The sequence below is a fragment of the Hippoglossus stenolepis genome, chromosome 14 (genome assembly GCF_022539355.2).
Source record: "Hippoglossus stenolepis isolate QCI-W04-F060 chromosome 14, HSTE1.2, whole genome shotgun sequence".
Classification (NCBI taxonomy): Eukaryota; Metazoa; Chordata; class Actinopteri; order Pleuronectiformes; family Pleuronectidae; genus Hippoglossus; species Hippoglossus stenolepis.
In genome coordinates, this window is record NC_061496.1 from 22,955,111 (window position 1) to 22,978,248 (window position 23,138).

General features: G+C 38.9%; 1 protein-coding gene across 1 annotated transcript; it reads left to right on the forward strand.

Annotated features, from left to right (window-relative positions):
* The first annotated feature begins 16,737 nt into the window (after window positions 1-16,737).
* Window positions 16,738-21,420, forward strand: dpt (dermatopontin). The gene is made up of 4 exons (XM_035177159.2): window positions 16,738-17,111; window positions 19,661-19,786; window positions 20,337-20,444; window positions 20,678-21,420. The coding sequence occupies exons 1-4, from the start codon at window positions 16,837-16,839 to the stop codon at window positions 20,742-20,744; spliced, it is 576 nt and encodes a 191-aa protein (XP_035033050.1). The 5' UTR covers window positions 16,738-16,836; the 3' UTR covers window positions 20,745-21,420.
* The last annotated feature ends 1,718 nt before the right edge of the window (window positions 21,421-23,138 follow it).

Sequence of the window (23,138 nt, forward strand, 5' to 3'; positions counted from 1 at the left end):
CCGACTTGAGGGGGCGTTCCAGTTGCATCTTCCAGTTGCAACTTCCGAGTTCCAAGTTTTAATGGAACGCGCAATTAGTAACACCAGTGTTTATTTTTGTAGTGTCAAAATGGCTGATGCAGAGCTCAACAGCATGGTTCCAGAAGTAAAAATTTATAGATTTTGATTATCATCCATAATATATTAAGCATCCAAGGTAGACTTACCACAAGCTACGAGATTGAGAAACAATGTTATGAACTCCTTAGAGGCCACAAGTCCATATATTATGAACTGCGTTTTAAGAAAAACATGTCAAGGAGAAGTACTACATGACACACAAGCCTCACGTGACATCTCTCATTGGTGGAACAACCTGTTTCCCTGTAAATGTTTCCCACAACCACTAGAATCGGCTACGATCGGATCGTTCAGCATTACTACGATAGTTTACAACTATACACTATATGAAACGCAATAAACGTACATATATTCAAGACACAAACTACAATATATTGCTTACTATATTAACAACAACGTAAAATTAGCAAAGAAGCACGCTGGAAGTCATTGGCCTGGTTCCCTGCTTAAAACTCTTTATTTTGAATTTCTAAAAAGTCAATGGAGAAAATGAATGGGGTTTTAACTTTTGGAAACAGAGCCATTTTAAAATTGTGCGATCACTGTTACACTCTAATGTTAACAAGAAGCCAGATTATAGCCGAAGAAGAACTAACAATGTGTTTAATATGTAGTAATATGGGTAACAAAGCGGAATAGGATACAACTAACACAAACACAACCAAATCACAGACTGAAAACCAGTAAACAGGGATTTAAAAGGAAGCTTCGCTCCTGCAGCCTCAGCAAGAAAATATATTTCACCCCAGCATATGTTTCTAAATAACTTAACCACGATATTCTGGTTTTCTGCTCACACCGTACAACATTTTATTTTTAACACAAGAACAGAGGCTCAACAGAAAGTAAAAGAAAGTCTATTCAGTGTAGTAGTATACTGTAAAACTAGCCTTAACCTGTACAGCTAGGTAATCTCTGGTTCTGAGAACAATTGGGAAATATCTAACTCATTATTAGTACTAGCTCAGATTTAGCTGAATCCTATGATGATTTGAAGTCCACTGCAGTACTTTCAGTGTCACTTGGTCATGAGTCATAAAATGATGACTGTGGGGTGAGTGGGTCATTGCTTTATTTGTATATTCTTACCACTGCACACTGTGTTAGATTTACATTTGGCAGTCATCTTTTCTAAGTGTTAACACTAAAGCGTCCGTACAGTTGGAGGCCTTGATGTAAGTACCAAGTGCTGTTATATAAGACAAAGTACAGGAGATCAAGTAAAGACGGGACCAAACGTGCACAGTAAGCGCCAGTTAGGCATGTTAGTGTGTTAGAGGTGTTAGGAGAGGAGGTGCTCTCAGAGAAGATAAGTCCTCAAGAGTCTCTTGAAGATAGAGAGGGACACCCCTGCCCTGATAGCATTTGGTGGCTTATTCCACCATCAGGGAACCACAAATGAGAACATTATGGACTGTGACTGCCTTGTGTGCAGGGATGGCAGTGCCAGACGACGTACCTAGGAGGAATGCAAGTGCCAAGGAGGAGAAAAAAGCCTGTATAATAGAGTTCAAGTCAATGTTTACAGATCCAGATGTCACAATCTTAAACAATATGTGGCTTGAGTTTAGGTTTGGAGGCCATGGGCATATAGTGGAGGCCAATGACCAGCAAAGTGACATGTAACCTTTTACGCTGATTGAAGAATTCTGGAAATGTCGGAAAGACAAGCCGAGATCCTTGCCGAGTCTATAGGGTCATCTGGCAGGAATGACGGGTATAGTTGAGCATCATCTGCATAACAGTGATATGAGAGACTCTGTAAACAGATAATTGGACCCAAGAAAGTAGTGCATATTGCAAAGGGGCTCCAGCACTGCATGTTAGGGTACCCCTGTGGGGAAGTGATGGGATAAAGAGAATTGTACCTGCCAAGACACAAGATGCTCATATTTGAGAGTACAGATAGATGCCTGATTTTTTCACGGGGGGTTACAAGTATTTGCTCATCACTTCCATCATATCTATGTTATCATATCGGGGGGAGTGATTCAGTCGGAGCTTAGACGCCAAACACTAACATGTTCTACTGTTGCAATAAACATTTGAACGTGAGTTGTCTGACTGAAATGTATTTATGTTTTGTTATACCCTAGTGCCAGTTGTTAAAACATACCACAGCTTTTTGGTCTGCTACTGCTCTCTGTTCTCTGCTGCACATTATAGATACCTATATATGGCTCCCAGGAAGGGCTGTAAGTTACTGTATGCTACATGAATTATATCAACTGTAGTTTGCCTCCTACTGTATATAAAAGTATCAGCTGTCAGAATGAGCACCCATTGGTGCTGTAAGACACAAACAACACATACAAAAATATCAGTTCCAGAAGTAGAAAGTCATGAAAAAGGTGCGACAAATCAAGTTGACTCTGGAAAGCAAACACGACGCGATTTACTGCCATAGCCCTTTCTAAACAACCTCAGAAAAAAATGTGTTCAGGAAACGAGGGGAAAGACATTAAGTTCAAGTTAAAATAAACTGACATTAACCAGATTCCCCTCTTTTATTCTCGAAATGGATGCAAGTCAAAATGCTGCAAACTACAATTCATTTCCTTCGTTTGAGTAACCAGTAAGTCTGTTAGAATGAGCAAAACAGCCAGTACTGGTCTGTTTTCACACCATTAAAAGTAAACAATGTAATACACTCCTTTGTGAGACTATTGATTCTGCAGCGATAACATAGCAGCCCAATGTTTACATAGATCAAGGGTTTGCCAAGATTGTCAGGAGGTGCAGCATTCTGAGATAGGTTGTGGATGAAATCTGGTATGCAGCGTGTGAGCTGGGCTTGAGCTCATCAATAACAGCATGTCTATGAGGTGAGCAGGTCTGACATGGCCTCTTGTACTGGCTGCATGAAAGTGCAGTGGATACAGTACATACCAACTCAGAGCCAAACAACTTCGATCAAAACAATCGTCTGAGAAAAAGGGGATGAATGGAATTCAAATGCTCAACTCTTCTCATTTGGTTAATGAGTAATTTAGATGGATGTGTAACTGTACAAAAATTGCACTAGTATAGTATTAGCTACTGTTTGCAGAAAGAAACCACATCAGACCAGATCAGGTTAAAAGTCAGTCCTCTACCCCTAGTTGCTGAATGTATTGGGCATCAAAAACTTTAAAGAAATGTACATGGTTCCTTGTCTGACATCCACACAATTCAACCATTTCTGCGTCTATTAGACAGTAGCAAGTGACAGGACATGGACGGAGAATGTGATAGTCTCATGGGGTCTGGGATGGGGGTGAATGAGGCTTGGAGAGACTCATCACAGTATATCCAGGGTTGCACTGGTCATCAGGAATACCTGGCCAAATCCCAGTGGGCTTTGAGTTTTTACAGTTTCTGTGTTACTCTTTAGTGGCCCTGGATTGTAGTGTGTCTGTCACTCAAGGCAATGCAAGGCAACTTTATTTACAGTGATAGATTCAAAATTTGTTCAGAAAACATTAAAAAACAACAACGAACAACTAAATTAAAGTAAAAATAAAGTATAAAGAGGTAAAAAAGATTCAAAGAGGTAAAAGAAAGGATAACTCTGTAAAAAAAATAAAGAAGATAAGTATAAAAATAAAATAAGATGAAAGGGAAAACAATACAAACATTGATAACCTGTGTAAAATAATAAAATACAAATAAAATGCAGTTTTGTGACTGAAATTTGCTTCTCCGTGTTCAGATTTTACCAGGGGTATTCATAAAAACTGGGTATCAGTTTGAAAATGTTGTCATGGTAGCAAGTCATTTTAATGCTATTTAATAAAAAACAATAATAATATGAACATGGTGATTTAATGTAACCTTAATTTATATTGAAGGCAGAGTATTCTTTGAAAACTTAATTCTAGTATTCGCTCACATATATAGTAGGAGTTTGAATTTTCCTGAACCAGTGTCTGGTGGAATAGTCATTTTACACCCCTCAGTTTGGGTTGACCGTATCCTTTCTGTGTGCTGTATTCATATAGAGTACAAACAAGTCTTTGTTGTGAGCCGTTCAATAAAATACCTTGTGGTTGTGTTGCCGCCTGGAAAAGTTGACCTGAATTTCTAATTTGAAGCATTATTCCGGGAGGGGCTGGCGCACACTATCCCTTCAACACTTGCTCAACAGCACTTGGATGCTCTGAGGCCACATGGTTTGACCGTTTACTATTTCCAGCAGCCTCCTCTCTGTGTTCTGTCCTGCTTGTTGTGCTTGGTCACAGGTAAGTAAGCAGGTCTTACCATGCAATCACACAGCACAACACATGACTGAAGACTAAAACAGCTAATATGGAACATGGATGGCATATCTGTCACTTGAATAAAATGATGTATAACAATGATGTAAATGTGGACATTTTAAATTACATGTCACGATGACAAAAATAACAAAATTGTATGCCAAAGTATTTATCACAGGAAATAAATAAAGTGCTTTACAGTATCTGAGCTCCTCCCCATATAGTTAATTACCACATTAATTGATATAAAAACAGACAAGAGCGGAATGTTATTTCATCAAAAGGATTAACAGGTGTTTTGAGTGATGCAGTCAATATTATTATAGCCATTCACAGGTTGTTTAATTGTCTCCCAAATCACCTTATCTGAATCCAGTGGAACACCTTTGGGAGGAGGTAGAAGAGGAGATTGGCAGCATGAATGTGCAGAAATCATGTGACGCAATCAACAACATGAAATACATGTCACTGAGGCTGTTTAAGAACAGTATTAGTGCAGGTTCCTAATAAAGCGCTTGGTGAGTGTATGCTAGTTTCATTTCCCCCACATTATACTCCTGCTACGATAAATATCAGTATATTTGAATGAAAGATGATATCTTATGTAGTCTATACTCATATAACTCCTTCATTTAATTAAATGGATGAATCAATTGATCAATGTTAAAATTTATATCTGAAAGTCAGACAGATTACAACAGGATGTGATACCAGCTATCACAGAAAAACAGAGTAGCCTGATGTAATGTTTCACTCCAACTCATTTCTTCAATACATAATAATAATTTAATACTATAAATAATAAATATCTCAAACATCAGTATTTGAATTTCCAAATGCTGTGTTTGTTTACAAGGCTGTAAAAAAGTGGTTGGTTAATGGTAAATCCTGCTGGCAACTATTCACAGGATCACTGAAACAGTCTGATTTGGGACATCCACTACATTTCCCAGTGCAGTTAAAGTTTAAAATATGTGACTCCTTTACAGAAACTATTTGCCATTTGATCAGTAGGGACTTAGAGCATTTGCCACAGAGATTCTCAGTGTGAGGCAGAGGCAGAGTAGGAAGTAGAGGATGTTTGCGGATGGAGTTACGCTTACTAAATCAATAAACAGCACGTCACATTTTTTTCCATACTGGGACCACAGCGACAGCAGATCCTTTCAGAAGATAATGTCCTTTTTTCAATTCTGTTATCTTATTAATCAAACTGATTATCAATAGGTTTTAATTCTGCCCCACTACATATTCCAGCTCCATAATGCTTTTTCTCTGTAATGCTTATTATGGAGCAATAATGTTCCATGTTTTACTGTTAAAAAGATAATATTAACTGGAAAAAGTTTACATTAATAATATAATTTAATGTTAATTAAACAAATAAATGAATACAAATGTGGCAAGTATTGAGTTTCAAAGGTGCTAAGAGGGTTTTTCTTTACGTGGAGGTGGACAGAGCTATATGCTGTCGGACTCCTGTGACCTCACCTTCATAGTTATAATGAGAGTCTCACCAATCTACTCATAACTTCAGGCAAAAAGGCTGAATAGACATGTATTTCCCAAATGTCAAACTATTAGAAAAAAAACTGTTACTGTGGCTAGCTGTTGAAATTCTTGGAACAAATAATTCACACGAGCGATATTTCTACAGTAAACTAAAATGTAATCACAACTGTTCACTTTGCATGTTGAGTGATGGATGACAGTTTTTCCTTCAACAAATAATGATAATATTGCAAATTATGATGTTTTTTTCATTATTGCTATTCATTCTCACGTCTAAACTTCATTTGAAATGTTCTGTGCTACAGTCGTTAAAAGAACCACCTTTAGCAGTGTTGGCGTACAGCTCCATAACCCAGCCCGTCAGTTCGGACTGAACCAGATTAACAAACCCTGTGAAGATGTTAATGTCCGGTGCAGGTGTGTGATTTGAAAATGGAAAAAAAAAAACATGTGAATTCACTCATTTGCATTTTTCATTGTTTAACTTGAAATCTGCTTGATTTGATCATGTTTACATTGCGAATCATTAATTTTGGATGATTTGGATAAAGATGGTAGACCAGCTATCATCACCATGTGCTACAGCTCACATTAAGTGTTATCGGCCAGTAAAGGACATGCATGAAAACCGACGTCGGACATGGTTTACATTTGAAGCTAAAATCACAGACTGAAATTCAGAGCTGAGCCTGAGGAAGAATACAAATACAGTTGTTTGTGAAACATCTCCCTCACTCTAATTTCCTCACAGTAATTTGAATAAGCTGAAAAGCAATACAGCATTAGCAGAATCAGTGTCACTTTCCACATTATCCACTGTGAGACTAATGATCACCACCAGCCTGCTGCTCGCTACTGCCAATTAGATTATAGATGCCCATCCCTGTTTGTAGAGATATTCCATTAAATGACTCAGATGTAAGACTTTATTGTCGTATGCAGGAAACAGAATACTCATGCTTATTAAAAGTCAGTCATTTTAGAGATCACAGCTATCTCAACAAAATGAAAATAAATCTCTCTATACTTTCATTGGCTAAATCTCACTTTCTTTGTGGCTTCAGCCATCAGATTTCATTCACATTAATTTTGTTTTGAGCTGAGCAGCTCAGAACTTATATACCTGGAATGCCATACCCAGGCCTGGCATAACCCCATTGCCTGTAGAAGGGTTGTGTTTTTGGGGCTAGTGATTATACACCTTCCAACATCATGCATTTTTCAATAGGATTCAAGAACAGAGAGTATAGGTGGTAGATTAAGTGCGATGTAAAGTGGTTGACCTGTGAACCAAATGTGGATCCAACACGTCTGCTGGAAACTTAACATTGTCCCAAAGGATATAGCACCTTAGCTGCTCTGGCCCCTGGTCATTAGGAATTAGACTGTTGTGGAAGGTGTCCAGAAATGTGATAATATGAGCAGTGTTAAGTGGGCCTAGGAGTGGGTGAGGGTAAAGGATGTAATTTTGACTAATAGCAACCACATGTTGCCACCACGTTGTCTTTAATAATACTGTGTGTGATGATTTATCTGCCACTTAGTTTTGCAAGGTTGAACATTGTCTCATCCACATATATTAGCTTATGATGTACTGTACCTGCTTCTACCTTGTACCTTCGGCTTGTTGCCCAGTCTCCTCCATGCTCATCCCCTGGTTGGCAACATGGTCTACCATAGTCACTCTGATTTCATCCCTTCTTGTGTTCCAAATTTACGTCATTATTTTTTATTTACATTATAGTTTATATTTTCTTCAACAAAAAGTAAAGAAAAGCCAAATTTCACTTGGACTTAAATAATAATAATTGAGATCGCTGCAGTAGTGCTACTTGTTTTTGGTCTGATGGTCCGACTCTCCAGGATCTGTCAGAGGAGATGAGACATGAGGTGAAACCTATTGAACTGTACTGGTTTTCCAAGCAGAACTAATACATTCATTCAATCGTGAGTGGCATTGTCAAAATATGAATCACAGACATGTGAAGTTATAAATAATCACTACTTGACAACAAGATAAGGTTAGTTTGTGGGGCTTGTGTGACATTTATGTGCATTTAATTAAACTGTAATATATAAGTGTGCATTCCTCTGTTAATTTTTACGATCAAGAAACATTTGGACCCATATCAAACTGCATATTATTACCCAGATAACCTTGACGCTTGAGGGGAAAGCTGTAGCATCCATACATCCAAATAAATGAGAACTGGATATCATGCGCTTGAAATACTTGGGGCCTGATTATTTTCATTCCTGCTCTCCCATTATCACTGCTGTCAGTGAGGCTTATCTCTGCCTGCCTGCCTCACCAGCCATGGCTCAGACACATCCTCCAAGCAACTACGACACATTGTTCTAATGAGGTTACAGCCTAAAGCAAAGTGATTTGTTTTGTAGTAGACATTATTATGGTGGCCTTTTGGCTGGCCTCTTGATTTCATCAGTGAAGCACTATTAAACAGCAAAGGCCTTACAGAAAAATAGACCATGCTGAGGGACCTTTTGACATCCTCACAGTGGCGGTTGCATAACCCTGCATACCAGAGATAATTGTGTTTTTAGAAGTGAAGTATAATGCTATTCATTCACAATTAGAACCCCTGATTTGGGGATTGAATTAGTTTTTTTTTTTTTTTTTTTTAAATCGGTCTTATTTTCAATAGACACTTAATCAATTGTGTCCACGATTCTTCCCACGCAAAAGAGTGTGTGCAGTGCTACATGTTGTTCAAGGAACATTGGAAGCAATTAGAAGGACCATCTCACGTTTGAATGCCTGAGCCAATCAGTTAAGTTACAGATTTATGGTCACATCTCCCATTCTGTTCCTAAAGGGGCCCACAAGGGTTTCTGAGGGAATTTTTGATGGCCAAAAATTTGACCTTGACCTTTGACCACCAAATTGTTGTCAGTTTATCCTTGCGCCCGACGTTTTTACCAAATCACAAGAAATTTTCTGATGGTGTTTTTGTGTTTTTGATGATGGGACGAACAGAAAAAACAACAACAGACCACAGTGAGTGCTCAATGCCAAGCAACAAGGCCTTTTCTCATTAAACCTAAGTTTGCACATTTTCAGTTTAATGTCTCAGTTAAGAAATATGGGAAATTGTGTTTTTAAACTAAAATGTACTGGCATTGACTGTCACCTTACAAACTAGACAAATTGTACGCTCAGCATTCCTGTGCACTCTATGCATTAGATAGAAGTTAACCCAATAAGAACAAAAACCACCAGAGTACGCCATGTTGTATTATTAGAAAAATCCCCATGGATGATGGTCCATTTCATCTTCATCTTTGTGGGGATAGTGTCTGTTCTGAAAAGAAATCAAGCAATTTGACCACACATACACCACATTTATTTAAATTGGAAACCTCAGTAGATGGGTTTGGAAGAAATACAACTCCCAGCAGACAGAGAGGGTATAGCCATCCAAAACTATCATAACTTCTATCATTATGTGTCCGGTAAGTGAAATATTTCCCAGTGGTCCATTCCACCAGGAAGAGCCCCTCCATGCTCAAATATTGAATGAGGTGTGTGCCTGCTCCCACTAGCGTGTTTATCCATTAGATGCAGTCCCACCCAGTCCTTTGTCATCTGCAGAAGCCATAACATAGACATTCACCTCAATGGTGTAACCTGAAGTTATAAGTTGAAAGAGATCCCTGAAAGTGTGGTCAGATAAAGAGATTTGGACACTTGGAGATTTGTTACTGGAGTCTTTGGTCTCACTCGATTCAATATGTGGGTATACTTACAACAGAGGTCTCACTCGATTCAATATGTGGGTATACTTACAACAGAGGTCTCCCTCGATTCAATATGTGGGTATACTTACAACAGAGGTCTCCCTCGATTCAATATGTGGGTATACTTACAACAGAGGTCTCCCTCGATTCAATATGTGGGTATACTTACAACAGAGGCAGTTGCTGTCTACTGTGCTTCACTCTCTGAGAGAACCCCCCTCAGCAATCTGCACTGCTCTCTAATGTCATCAAAATATTTGGACTGGGTCATAAGGCCTCTCAATACAATTCAAAAATATTTTGCCAGGCAAGTACACTTCCAACAGCATTGACTAGCTAGGAGAAAGTGTAGAAAAGGATATGCCAAAATCAAAGAAAGTTGTCAAGGGATACAAAACTAAGACTCATTCAATTTAAAATGCTGAATAGGACATGATCTAGATGACGTTGATTCGGCTTTAAAACACAGATGACGGCTAGAAATAGAATCAGAATGCAGAGGGTGTATTACTCTGTGCTCTTTAGCACTGGCCTAAGATGTAAGACTTTTAGGAGCAAGTTCACAGTTGTGTAATGACATCACTAGCAATGACTTTGAATCGTCTCCCTGGTTATATGTGCCCAGTAACCCATCAGATATTTAAGACTGTGGAATCGCACAGCTGATCAAAACTGTCATAATGGTGGTTCTAGGACTAAAAGATGGGAGAAGCATAATTTACCCTTGAAGATATTCAATTCAATCTTATTTATATAGCACCAAACCATAACATACATTATCTCAAAGCACTTAACATTTTAAGGTCAGGTTCTTATTAATTTTATACAGAAACCCAACCATACCAATATTGATATAGTATTTAATGTCTGTATGTTCATATTATAATGAGTGTTGAAATAATTCATAAAAATATTCTATAGTGATACATCTTCTTGTAATTTGTCTAATTAGGGTTTAGTGTAGATGGACTTTGAGGAGTTTATATTAAACTAACACAGCAACAAAGCTACTTAATTACCACCGTGCATACTGTAATCATCAGATCCATTACAATAGTGCATGGTTCTACCTGGCTTGTATCTCCAGGCCTTTCATACTGATCCAGCACTGAGTCATCATGTCTTATGCTTTGCCTATTAATACTCATTTCCTAAAGACAGATTGCTTTGGATTAAACCTCAAAGGGCTTAATCAGTGATTTAGTATTACCCTTTTCTGGTTGACTTCCAAGAAGGACTGTAGAAAAAAATTCCCATTATGCAACCATGAGTATTTCATGCCTTAATCTGACAGCGGAAAGATACCAGTAAATGAGGGAAGAGAGCTGGATAAGACTCCCCCCTTGAGTGGTTCATGATTGGCACATATAATCTTTCATGGGACCCTGCTTGTTTCGTAAATGACCTTGTTTTTCAAACACCACACCTCAAGTTTCTAAAGCCCTTTTTCCATCTGGTCAAACAACCCAATAACACTCACTAACATCTGGCTTTTGTCTAATGAACGCGCTAATTTCTCCTCCTCCCTCTTCTTCTTCTTCTTCTGCAAGATGCAACGAGTCAACATACTGTATGTTGTTTGTTTAACACGTGTTTTCTGATCTGATGCCCACTTTATAACCAATGGAAACATTGTGGTTTGATTTGAACTGACTACTACCTTTGTTCTCATGGTTCAAATGGTTACTACTTGGTTGAGGTTTGGGAACGATCACTATCGGCCATCTCAACCACAGACACATACACACGTTACACATATATATTCCTTTTATCACAGTAAGTGGTGTGTGCGTAGATGTACAATTATCATGTGTGATCATATTTAAACATACCTGTGACAGAAGTAACATAGAAGCATATGAGATAGTATGTATAGTATATTGTGACATTGTCTCGCAGGTGTTGATGAATTGACGAGTCTGTTCTGACAGGAGAGGTTATTGAAAGCTCTGCCCTCTTTCAAGCCCATTCTGTTTTAAACCTGGCCCATTATGTGGTGATAATTGACAAGAGATGAGAATTTCATGTTGGATAATGAAGCGCACCCAACTGAAAATGAGTGTCAGCAAGAATGTTGTTTTTCTCTTGTCTTTTTTCCCCTCAGATAGGGAAGTGCAGTATCATGTTCCAGGTTATGTCCCAATAGGAACATGACAGTTTGTTATACACCTGCTCAGACAGTCTCGAGATGTCAAGTTTGTTGAAATACTTCTGAATGGTACGCCATGTACTTGGCAGCTGCTTCTGCAGCCTGGTTTAAATACAAACCTTATTCTAGCCACCAGAACAATGAGCTGCTCTGTAGTAAGGAGGCGACTGATCATCAGTGACTATCTGTGCTGTTATGTGATCATTTAGATGTATTGAGTATTTATTACTTCCAATCATAAACAAAGGATCTTTTTATTTGTCAATGTGCCATGTCACAGGAGGATTCCTTTAACATCAGACACAAGGGGCTTTTGACAATATAGTCGGGGGACTTTCACTTGACAGGGAATACCAGTTTAATCTTTACAATAACCAATGAGTTTATCCGAACACATGGTTGAAGACATTATTTTGTCTTTTAGTGTAATTTTTTTAAACATGTGAACAAAGTGAAGTTCTTTATCAAAGTGTTGATGAATTAACACTGGTTCAAGATGCCTTAACTATCCATAAATATAACATGAGCCTTACTCTCTACAATATACCTATTTTTACCACTGTATCAGTATGAAGCACAAAGACTTTGTGACTCTCTGGGGTTGTTTCTATTTCCCATCTTTTAAAGAAAACCGAGCTGACTGGTGTCACACATACTGGTGACTGATTATAATCAATTATACAATCTGATGCACAGAAGCACACAGCAACACTTGCCAGGAGCACGTTAGCCTTTAAAAGGAGACTGAATGGTGTCCTCCTTAGCGTTAGCATGGGGCCAGGAATGTATGAAAGTTGCATGCTAGGAAAAGCAGATGTTCACTGTAGCTCCAAAATATTTACCTTAGAAAAGACTGGTATTAATTTGTGCAAGATGTTGTTGGTGTCATCTTGTTAGCACGTACTCATCCCTGGAGTGAATTCAAATGGATTAAGTCTTCACTATACATGAGACTTGTATTCATGCCAGTTGAGAATCCTTGTTAGTGGTCAGTTACCCAAAGGATGTTTCTTTTGCAACATCAGCAACATGTGAATGTAAGTGATGTAGGAGCACTTTAGACCTTTGGGGGTAGTTTGTGAACTGGGCTTCAGTCAGAGCTGCCTCTGCTGTGTGATCTTTGGCACAGTGAAGTCTGTATGTCACAGTCAGATCAAAGTATTGTGAATGAAGCCCTACATTTTCAAAGTGCCAACAGCACTGCTCTAAATAAAGATTTTTAAATAGAAAATAGTGCCTATTAATAACTCTAAGTTCTGCTCCATTTTGACTTTTGTGGAACTCCTCATGCAGTGACTCACACACTATTCCTGAACATGTGCTGTCACTTATTTTTAGATGCTGTGAGGATGATCTCGCATGGGATCAGATTCTCAGGCAGGCAGTGATCAAATGGATTTGTCTCCTCACTTCACCAAGGCTGCATATACAAGAACCTTTTAGGTTGACTTAATGGCCAGAAAACATTTTTAAACCACGAAGATGCATGCTGTGGAACAGAATATATGAATCAGATATTAATAATCAATATGTCTGTATTGTTATTACACAAGGCTTAGTGAGCCTTTCCCGAAGTTTACTTCAGCCCTCTAAATCAAAACCTAACCCTAATTTTATACAACAGAGTATTAGGGCCACTCAAACGCAAACAAATAGGGTTTCGAGATTAAGGTCATAATGATTTTAGGAGAAAAAAAGTCATAATATTAAAAGAATGAAGTCATAATTTTAGGAATTTTAGGAATTTTGGGAAATCGCCTGTTCTGTGGAGGAGAAAATGTTTGGTAGTGGTCGACTTTGAGCTTATTGTACATTTTTCATATACAGAAAAGCGGCCCAACCTGCCAGATCTTCCGGCTCTGAAGCAATATTTGATGTAAGAATGAACAAAAAACACTTGCACTAATGATCGTAATACCACACCCTATAAATAATGTGATCTCATCTAACAGCCTAATTTGTCTGCTAGTTGGCTCTTACAAGAGCCCTGTTTCACAGGAACACGAGAGGCTGTGGAAATTGTAATGGCTGTTATCCTGTGATACAGAGAAGAAAATGCACCAGTTCGTGTGCACTGATCCATTTTTGTTTCTAATGAATGTCAGGGTCATGTTAGCACTTAGTGATCTGTATCCACACTGTGTACAAGCTCTGTGAATTATTCTTTGTAATGGACATCTCCTCTGCTGGCTCCGTAAAGAAATGACCTTTCTGACGAAATGGCTGCTATTTTTTCCTATATTTTTCCTACTGTCAACGAACCCAGTCTGTCTCTCTCTTGCAAACACTTGTTCTTTTGCACATCAGCTCACACATACTGCATTTTGTAAAATACATGTATTGCATAAACAGGGTGCTTCAAGGGACTTTGGGGGCCCCAGGCAAAAGAGCCCTGCATCGGACCAAATCGGAACCCCCGAAATACATGATACCAACCCACATCAGTCCCATCTTCAAACGATTACATTATAAAAAATTCTGCGCACATACATAAATAAACCAAAGTAGGAAAGTGCAAACCTCCTCCACAATCTCATCATCCATTCCTCACGAACTTTGTACCAGAAGGTTGGTGGCATGGAGTCTTGTTAGGGGTTTCTAACAATGGTGTTGTTGCTGTCTCCTGTACAAAGCTGAACATAGAATTTAAGGGGGTTCTCACAACACTGCAGCTGTTCTTGTGGCAATTTCCTGCTTACCTATCCTGTTGAGATGCCCCCACTGATAGCGAAGGATTTTGTGGGGGGGGGGAAACATGCCACACAGTGCAAAGCAGTGACTCACTCACTCTCATTTTAAGTTTTTTGCCTCGCTACGCCTGTCAAGCTTTCTTATTTCACATAGAGGGAGGATTTACCGCAGAAAATCAGGCAGATGTAGATAATGGAAGGCGTCTCATTTTAGCTTGCAGCTGTTGTTGATGGATGCTTATGATTTAAATTTTTATACATTAACTTCAAACGCTTTCACCAAATTATGTTTTTAATATTCAAATCTGTGTCTATTTAATATGAGCACGCTGTATAAGGGCCTTTACATACACTTGATCTATAAAGACATGGAAATAATGAAGAAACTGCATACTGCAAAGTGTTGTTTGTCTACATCTGCTCCAACATATTTAGCTGCTAAGTCAAGGATAACAGTTATATGCTTTATTGTTCTTATTTTCAAACAATATGTTTTCACTTTTATCTTCAGTGCATGAAATGCTATCTCATTTGACAAGTTTGGCTGAGGCTCCTGTAAACTTCCTCAATTTCTACTGCACTGATTTAAAAAGGACCGAGCTACTATAGTAAAGCCTTTGCAAATCAATGGTGACCCGAAATAGCAAATGCTCCTGACTACTCACATTAAGCACACCGTGAGGATCTAAAAAAATTCTGCCCCAGTAAAAAAAAGATGGAACCTGATGATGATTTCTTACTTAATAAGAAAATGAAATAGCTGGGTACAATACTCATGAAGTGAGGAGAACTTAAAGTGGAGAAGAGCATAAACAGTACCGTACAGTAAGTGTTTTCAGTGAGCTATGGCTCAATGGACATATAAACTCTCTATTGGACTGGATTTTACCCAAAAAATTAAATACACTCATTATCTACTCACCACTATGCCAATGGAGGGGTGGGTGAAGTGTTTGAGTCCACAAAACACTTTTGGAGTTTCAGGGGTAAATGGCATTGGAGCCCCTTTTTCAGTGAACTATCCCTTTAATGGTAATATCCAAGCAGTGGGCTCTGAAGTAATGTTATCACTAGATTATTGTTGTTAGTCAGAAATTAAGAGATGCCACTTCAATCAGAGCAGATAAACACAGTTTTATCAATTTCTTACACTTTTGCCCTTATGTTTTGGTTACTAGGCTATGATTGGACAATGGTTGATAAAGGGAGGGGTTTAAATGATAAATGGTCTGAATTTATGTAGAACCACCAACTTTCTGGTTAGAGGACGACCCCTGAGCCATAGCCGCCCAGTTTAGAGAACAGTCAATAGAGTTGTGAAGTTGGAGGAGTTAATGTGAAAGTCAAAGTTATTTTCCCATTACATGACTCACAGTTAGAGCATTTCCACAGCCCATTACTTTAAATTACTGAGAGAGAGAGCTAGAGGTTTTAGCATTTAGGAAAATGAAAACAAACATTCTTAAAGCTGAAATCACTTCATCTTTAAATTCCGGATCAGTTTCTATTGAAGTTTTGTTTCCAACTCGAAGTTCAAATCAGGGTGTGACAGGCTCATGGGTACCCATTTACACCCATCTGCCATGATGTATAGATACAGACAAACCATGAAATAATTCTAACTGATGGTCATGGCATAGACCAGTAGAGGGTTCACATTAAAGTATCTTCAACATTTTTGACAATGCGAGACAAACTTTTCCTAGCCTCATTATTTAGTGACACATTTTCTGAGCTTGTAAAATGTTTGATAAATTCCTTTTTGTTCTTAGTTCCAACATTACCAATTTATTGATTCTCACATTTAATAAATATTACCTGAAACAATATTATACAACAATACAAGCTTAAAAATTGTTGTATTGATATTGAGCCACTACTTGATCAAGATATCCCTTTCGTCAAATTCACACAGCATAAATACTACAGAACACCTCAGTCATAAAATCTATCTGGTGAGGTTCACATGGGCGGGTGTGACAATTTATGACAAAATAAGATAGTTTTATGGTCCAAATGGCCAATTATATTGAAGAAGTAAATTACACTGCAAAGTTTATAAGCTAAGCAATTACATGGTTAACACAGGACCACATTCTCCAGAGTCAAATAAAGCATCGAACAAATATCTGAATTGCATGTAATCTGCAAGTTTTAAGGTACACCCATCTCTATGGTGGGACATTGCTTGTGCTCCATTTCAGAGTCCACCTTAAAATGTCAAGTAATTCTGGATTTGTCCTGTGAGCTGGAAATTACACATCACTACTGGATACAAAACATCTGGACAGCAAAGGGCTCTGAGGAGTTTAAGCTGAGGCAGCTGTGAGGGAGAGCAAATCTGCGAGGACCAACAGATTTCTTCAATATGAATCCTGCTCTGGTGACGTTGGCGTTCTCGCTGCTGACCACGGTCGCAGCTCAGTCTCACGACCACCATGACATGGCCTGGGTCAACGGCTACCGTCAGAGTTTCAACTTCCAGTGTCCCCACGGAGAGGTCCTCGTGGCCATCCGGAGCTACTTCAGTGAGGAGAACGGCTCGGACCGCTTGTGGACGTTTGAGTGCCAGTCCACACCTGAGGGTCTGGGGGAGCCCAGTGACTGCTGGTGGGACGACATCAACCGTGCTGGGTTGGAGTGGTGGGTCCTCTGTCACACATCAGTGTTTTACTCACTTGTTACCACCTGTTTATCTTTGATTTATACAGCAGTGAGCTTTGGCATGTGGCAGGACAGTCGCATCTGTTTAGCCTTCAGAGGGAAACCAGCGAGTGTGCCGCCTGCATTTCTACACATCTTCGGCAGATTTAAAGTTTAAACAACATTTATGTTGAATTGACTACATTTTTAAAAGCAAGACTAATTTCAGCAGCTGTCCCAGTGAGAAATCTAACCTGGGGCACATGAAGTCACAGTGAGGAAAGGTTGCTGTTGGTTTCTAATCTTACTGCAGCTGCATGCACTAAGTGCCGTGGCCAACAGAGATCTAACCAGCAATGATATGAATAAATAATACAGAATGATATATGACCAGGGTGAAACAGAAATGAACTGAAATCAACAAATTAGTCATCTAGAAACATCTGAGCCAGGATGCACGTGTACACCATGAAATTCCATTTCACATTAGTCTACTGAGATTCTCTTTTACTCTGTTCAGCAGCTGTGAACATGTTTGGGTTTCACTAAAATATGCCAGAAAAGCATTTAGGGCCAGATAAACATCTCGGGATGACATTTATCACAGACAGATCCATGTGAAAGCCACATAACAGGCACATCTTTGGTTCATCTGTAGAAAGTAGGCAACAGATCAAATGCCTTCAACTAATAAATGATGGACCCTCATTCTAGCACAGACTGTGTCCAGAAACACAGGCTGCTAAAGGTCACCATTGGCAGACAACAATGGCCCATACAAGGCCTGTGTGTAGTCTGCTGCTCAAACTGTTGTATGAACACAAGCACCCATGTTGCAGGTGAGTGGGGGACATACACAGATGGGAGACCTGACCTGATCAAGAGCGTAAAGACAAAAAAGTTTTTGGTCATATGAAGACTAAATTACAGACATTTTGGTGGCGTATAAAGCCGACCACATTATCACTAGTTGACTTCAGTGGGCTGAAGCTGCTGCTCTGCTGTGCTGCTTTGTATTAAGGTTGTATGAAGTGAAAACGAATGCATAACTCTAACTTCCACGTGTTACTGCTGTGTAGCTAAACTAGCTAGCTTAAAAGTCAGCTTGAGTTTAGCTTGCTAACAGGACCTGATATTGAGGTAAAATTGAATATGGTTTCCTCATTAATCACTTCACACTGTTTAAAAATAATATAAACTGACACCATTATTACACCATTCTATTTGTGCAGTACCAAATCCCAACATAATTTATTGCAAATAACAAACTTGTAGCCAGTCTAGCATGATCTGATATTTCCCACCCATTCTAAACTGCATATTTGTCCATGTATGCACGAATAAATACATTTTTGCAAATGTAAAAATGTAAGTACATCCCTAAATTAGCCATTTGTTAAAAAGAAATAGATGATCAATTTGCATTTAAATAGCAGGTGATTGTCCGCGAAACTTACTAACTTGTCCCTGCTAAATCAGGGACAAGTTGGTAAGCTTAGTAAGTTTACCTCACAATTTCCACATGTGTATCATCTATTATTTCCATATAAAATCTTGAATCTCTGCCTCTATCCAGTAATGTGTCTTCAACAGACAGTTCCTTGGAGCACCTCTAGTACCTCTAGTGAATTTCAACAAGATCCATCTAACAGGCCTTGTCAATAGTCCTAAGGAGAAATATGTCTCACTCTATTTTATAGGCTCCATGCTTTTTCAGAATGCCCTTCAGGAAAAAGTTGAGTAAAAACAGACAATGCAAAAAAAAAAAAGAGAATAAACTTCTCCCGTGCAATCAGGTAATCAGATTTTAGCCCACTCCAAATCCTACAACTCACATAAACATGTTTGACTAATCATCGGCTGCACTGAAAGGCGGATTTAATTAAAGGACTTGGATCGAACTTTAGAGATCCTGTTTAGAGGGAGAATTGTAGCCTGGCCTCTCTTTGTAAACAGCTGCTTGAATCCTACAACGACCACTGACTCTGTATTATCTGCTTCAGATCAACATTTCTAGGCTGGAGAGCAGAACCTGCTTGAGCGCTTCAGATTTATTTTTCAGTTAAGATCAACTGCACCCAGCTCCTCTATTCAAAGGCAAACACTGTGAACACTCTTTATCACTGCCACGCCTGCTGTCTATTTGAATTACACTGGCTCGGACATTACCCTGCAGGGTAACTACCCCCATTGGTTGAATTGCTGAAGGCTGTGCCCATGTTGCCATGACACATGTCTCCACACGCTGCAGCTCCTGCTGATTGGACCTGGTCCTCTTCAATGTGTTGTGGCGACAGTTAAGTGTAGGGCCATAAACAACTGAACCGTCAACAACCCAGTATTTACTTCAAATGACATGGACTCAATTTCTCTTGGTCTAAAAGGTTTGTCAGTGTTTTACCTCTCAAAATATTCCTTCCAATGTAATGTTTAATTATACAGATAATTGAAAGGACTGGAATGAATGGAAGAAAGAATACACAGGGTTTCATTTAACGTCTTTTTCACTGTAGTTTTAATAACTTAATGACTCTAATGTGTCTTTGCAGGACTTCAACTTGTACTCGTAATGGCCTGGTGGCAGGGGTACAAAGCAAGTACTTTCAATCTGTCCTTGACCGGGAGTGGCAGTTCTACTGCTGCTACTACAAACGCCGATGTCCTTACTCCTGCATGTACGTTCAACTCATGGGAATATAATCATGTTAAAAGAATAGTTGGACACTTTCTTGTTTAGAGTCAGATGAAAAAATGAATTCCACTCTCAAGTCCACCTATCGACATTTCTGAAGTTCATTCATTACCGCATTTACTTTTGTGTTTAGTCCGTACATAACCAGAGGTGTAAGAATGCTCCTCGTCCTACAGAGGTCATGTGGACTTTTTCTTCGGTGTGAGGTTGCTATCATAGAAACCAGGAAGTCACTGCTCCTGGCCAAGAAACAATCCAGCACATAACAACTTTTAAGGCTTTGAGGTACTGGTTGGCTGTTTTTCTTTTTCATATATTTTCACTTTGCCAGTCTAGTGCATGTGAAAAGCTAAAATAACCTTCCCATGGCTTTAGCTATATTTTTCGAGCACTAATTGAGAGTGGTATCAACCTTATCATCTAAGTCTATGCAAGAAAGTGCATTTTACCAAATTGTATTCATTTGAAGGTTAACACATTAATACTAAACCCAGGAAATATTGTTTTTATCAAACATTTGTTGATTTCCACAGGAAGACCTCCGATATTCCTGAACACTACAGAGAAGAGGCGGAGCTGGTGGTCCCTAGTTATGGCTACTTCATCCGAGGTGCTCAGACCACCTTCACTGGAGTGCTACGGTTTGTTCAAAACATCTGCTTTTTTCTCTAAATAACTTCTGATCCCATGTGGCAATGGGATGTAAATTCTAACCAAAAATGTTGAAACCCCACATGGCTGAGTTGGAAGGAAATGTGTCTTTTGTGAGGCCTATGGGACCAGAGTTTAAGGCAGATCAGGCCAAAAGAAAAACACTAGTAAAATCTGGTACTGTGCAATCACTCAACTGATTTTGTCTTTCACTTCGTTTCAGAGATCGGCAATGGAAATACATCTTGTGCAGAATGACAGACTTTGACTGTGAATTTGAGAATTTGTAGATTTGCAGCAATGTTACCCAACCAACAGTTATCATAACCCAAATACATATTTACTCCTATTAAACAATGACATAACACTGACATTATATAAAAACGATATTGTTCATGTTTCCATTTTATTCAATATATTTACTTTTAATAAATAGATCAACCACAGGCATGTGACTTATGCCTGTGTGATCACTGATTTTCTGGTCTAGCATGGTAAAATAAACCTCATCACAGAGGGTCTGTCGGGGATTTTGGGCTCCACCGATGGCTCAACTGTTTTCATTTAGTTGCAGGAGGACCTGCAAGTCTGTTGGCAACACGTGAAAGTGGTTATACAAAACAACTCAATTATTGGATGCTGTGCTCATGATGATGGAAAATAACTAAGTCAGGCTCCGCTCCAAGACCTTGGAGTTGGGGTCATGTTAAAGTAAAATGGTTTAACACTATTTTCATGCTCATAAAAGTAATAAAAGTATTCGGAGAGCTGCCTGGTGTGACTGACTGGTGATATTGTCTTGTAAATCAGAACAAAACTCATGTATTTGTTGGGAGTGATTCGAGGATCCCTCAGACAACATGAGCTCAGCATGTAATGAAATGTCCCACCTGTTTTCACATTGCTCCTGTATTAAAGTGTCTTGTTTGGCAGCTGCAGTACAGCTGCAAACTGTACTGAAAATCATTTGAGTGTGTTCTTCACATTACTTTAGGTCACTCATAAGGCACTTAAAAATGTTATTTTTGCAAGGTTTTTTGTTTAGTGTAAAGGTGTAGTAAGTTTTTTCATGACACATTTTGACGTAATGGCAGAAAGTTTCCATGCATGATTAAAAAAGACTAAATCACAGAGCATATGATGTTTGGGATTAATTATACGCATATTGAACCAAATGGGATGAGAGTAACAGAATACAATACAGGACAATATTGTCCAGGATCAATGTTGGGGGAGAAAGGATAATCTAGCTTTGTGGGAGTATAAGCTTTCCAGAAGCTCAGAGAGGATGAACTCAGCCATGATGATATCAACAGCTCCTTTGGGCTTAACTTGGCAGAGGGCAAACTCAACACCACATGTTGCCATAACAAAAAGCTTGGAGAAAGAGTGTGTTTGTGTGCTAAAGGGCCTGACATCAGGGATTACCATATCAACAGCTAATCACTTATGTGATATTTTCCTTGATACACGTAAGATTATTATCATTCATTTTAAATGAAGAGGCCAACATTTGGGAAACTTTGCTGCTCAGACTTACAAAGGCATTGACAGTCTGTCTGTTAAATGTGACGCTAAATTCACAGCCAGTCAGCATAACGAGACCAAACGTTAAGATCTGGCAACCAAGGTCTTTAAACCTACAAATTAACAAGTTGTACAGTTTGGTTAGTCTGTATAAGAGCAGTAACGTTCCTATTATTATTTTTATTTATTTATTTTTCCTTAAGACTGTGACTCACTACTTTCAGTCAGTAAACTAAGATATGCTAAACTAAGCTAAGTCAAGCTAATCATCTACTGTGTCAGACACATACGTCTTTTCAGTCCTCTCAACAATAACGCTCACCAATAAAGTGAACAAACTCATTATGGTAAATCTAAATAAAACAAATATATGGAAAAAAGCATGTTCACATTCAGGTAAACATTGAAGGTTCTTTTTGACTGATAATAGCAGTAGTAGTATAAATAAAATAAACTTAACTACTCCACCAACTAACTGCTCTGGATGAAAAAAGAACAGCTACCAATCCATCTCTTTGACAAATGAACAAACTCAATTGAAAGCTCTGGAAATAATTAGCAAGTGGACCTTGAGTCAGGGTTATTTTTTAAATAATGCTTTGCTTATGTAACAAAATGTTCTCCAACTTTTTTGACTTGGCTGCAAGGTGTTCCTGTGAACTTTCCAAAAATGAAATGTCTTTTTTTCCAATGCATCCAGCATGTGAATGCATCCAGCATGTGAATGCATCCAGCATGTGAATTCAAGGTGAGCAGTAACAGCACTTGTAGAAACACAATAGTGTCCATTAGCCACTTTGTCTTCATTTTCATTCTGGACAGGACAAGCAGTGTGTTTTACCAGCACCACTCTCCAACGTGCTGTTTAAGTCTTATTCAAACTTAATGGAGTGAACTGGTTGAAACTTAGCAGGCCTGCTGCACCGTCTTGAAAAGAGCTGGGGACTGGGCCAGTAGCTTTCACCACTGTTTGTTTATGGCAACTGCTGTCTCGGGGCAAAGGGCCAAATACTGCAGCGTAACACAGCTGTCCCCTGAGCCAGTGGCCGGTGGCGAGCCACACGCCGGCAGAGGCCTCCTGCCCACAGAGATCCACTGTCCCTGTGGTGGAAGCCTCCTTCCTGAGCTGGAAAATACGGGTGATATATTGTCCCACT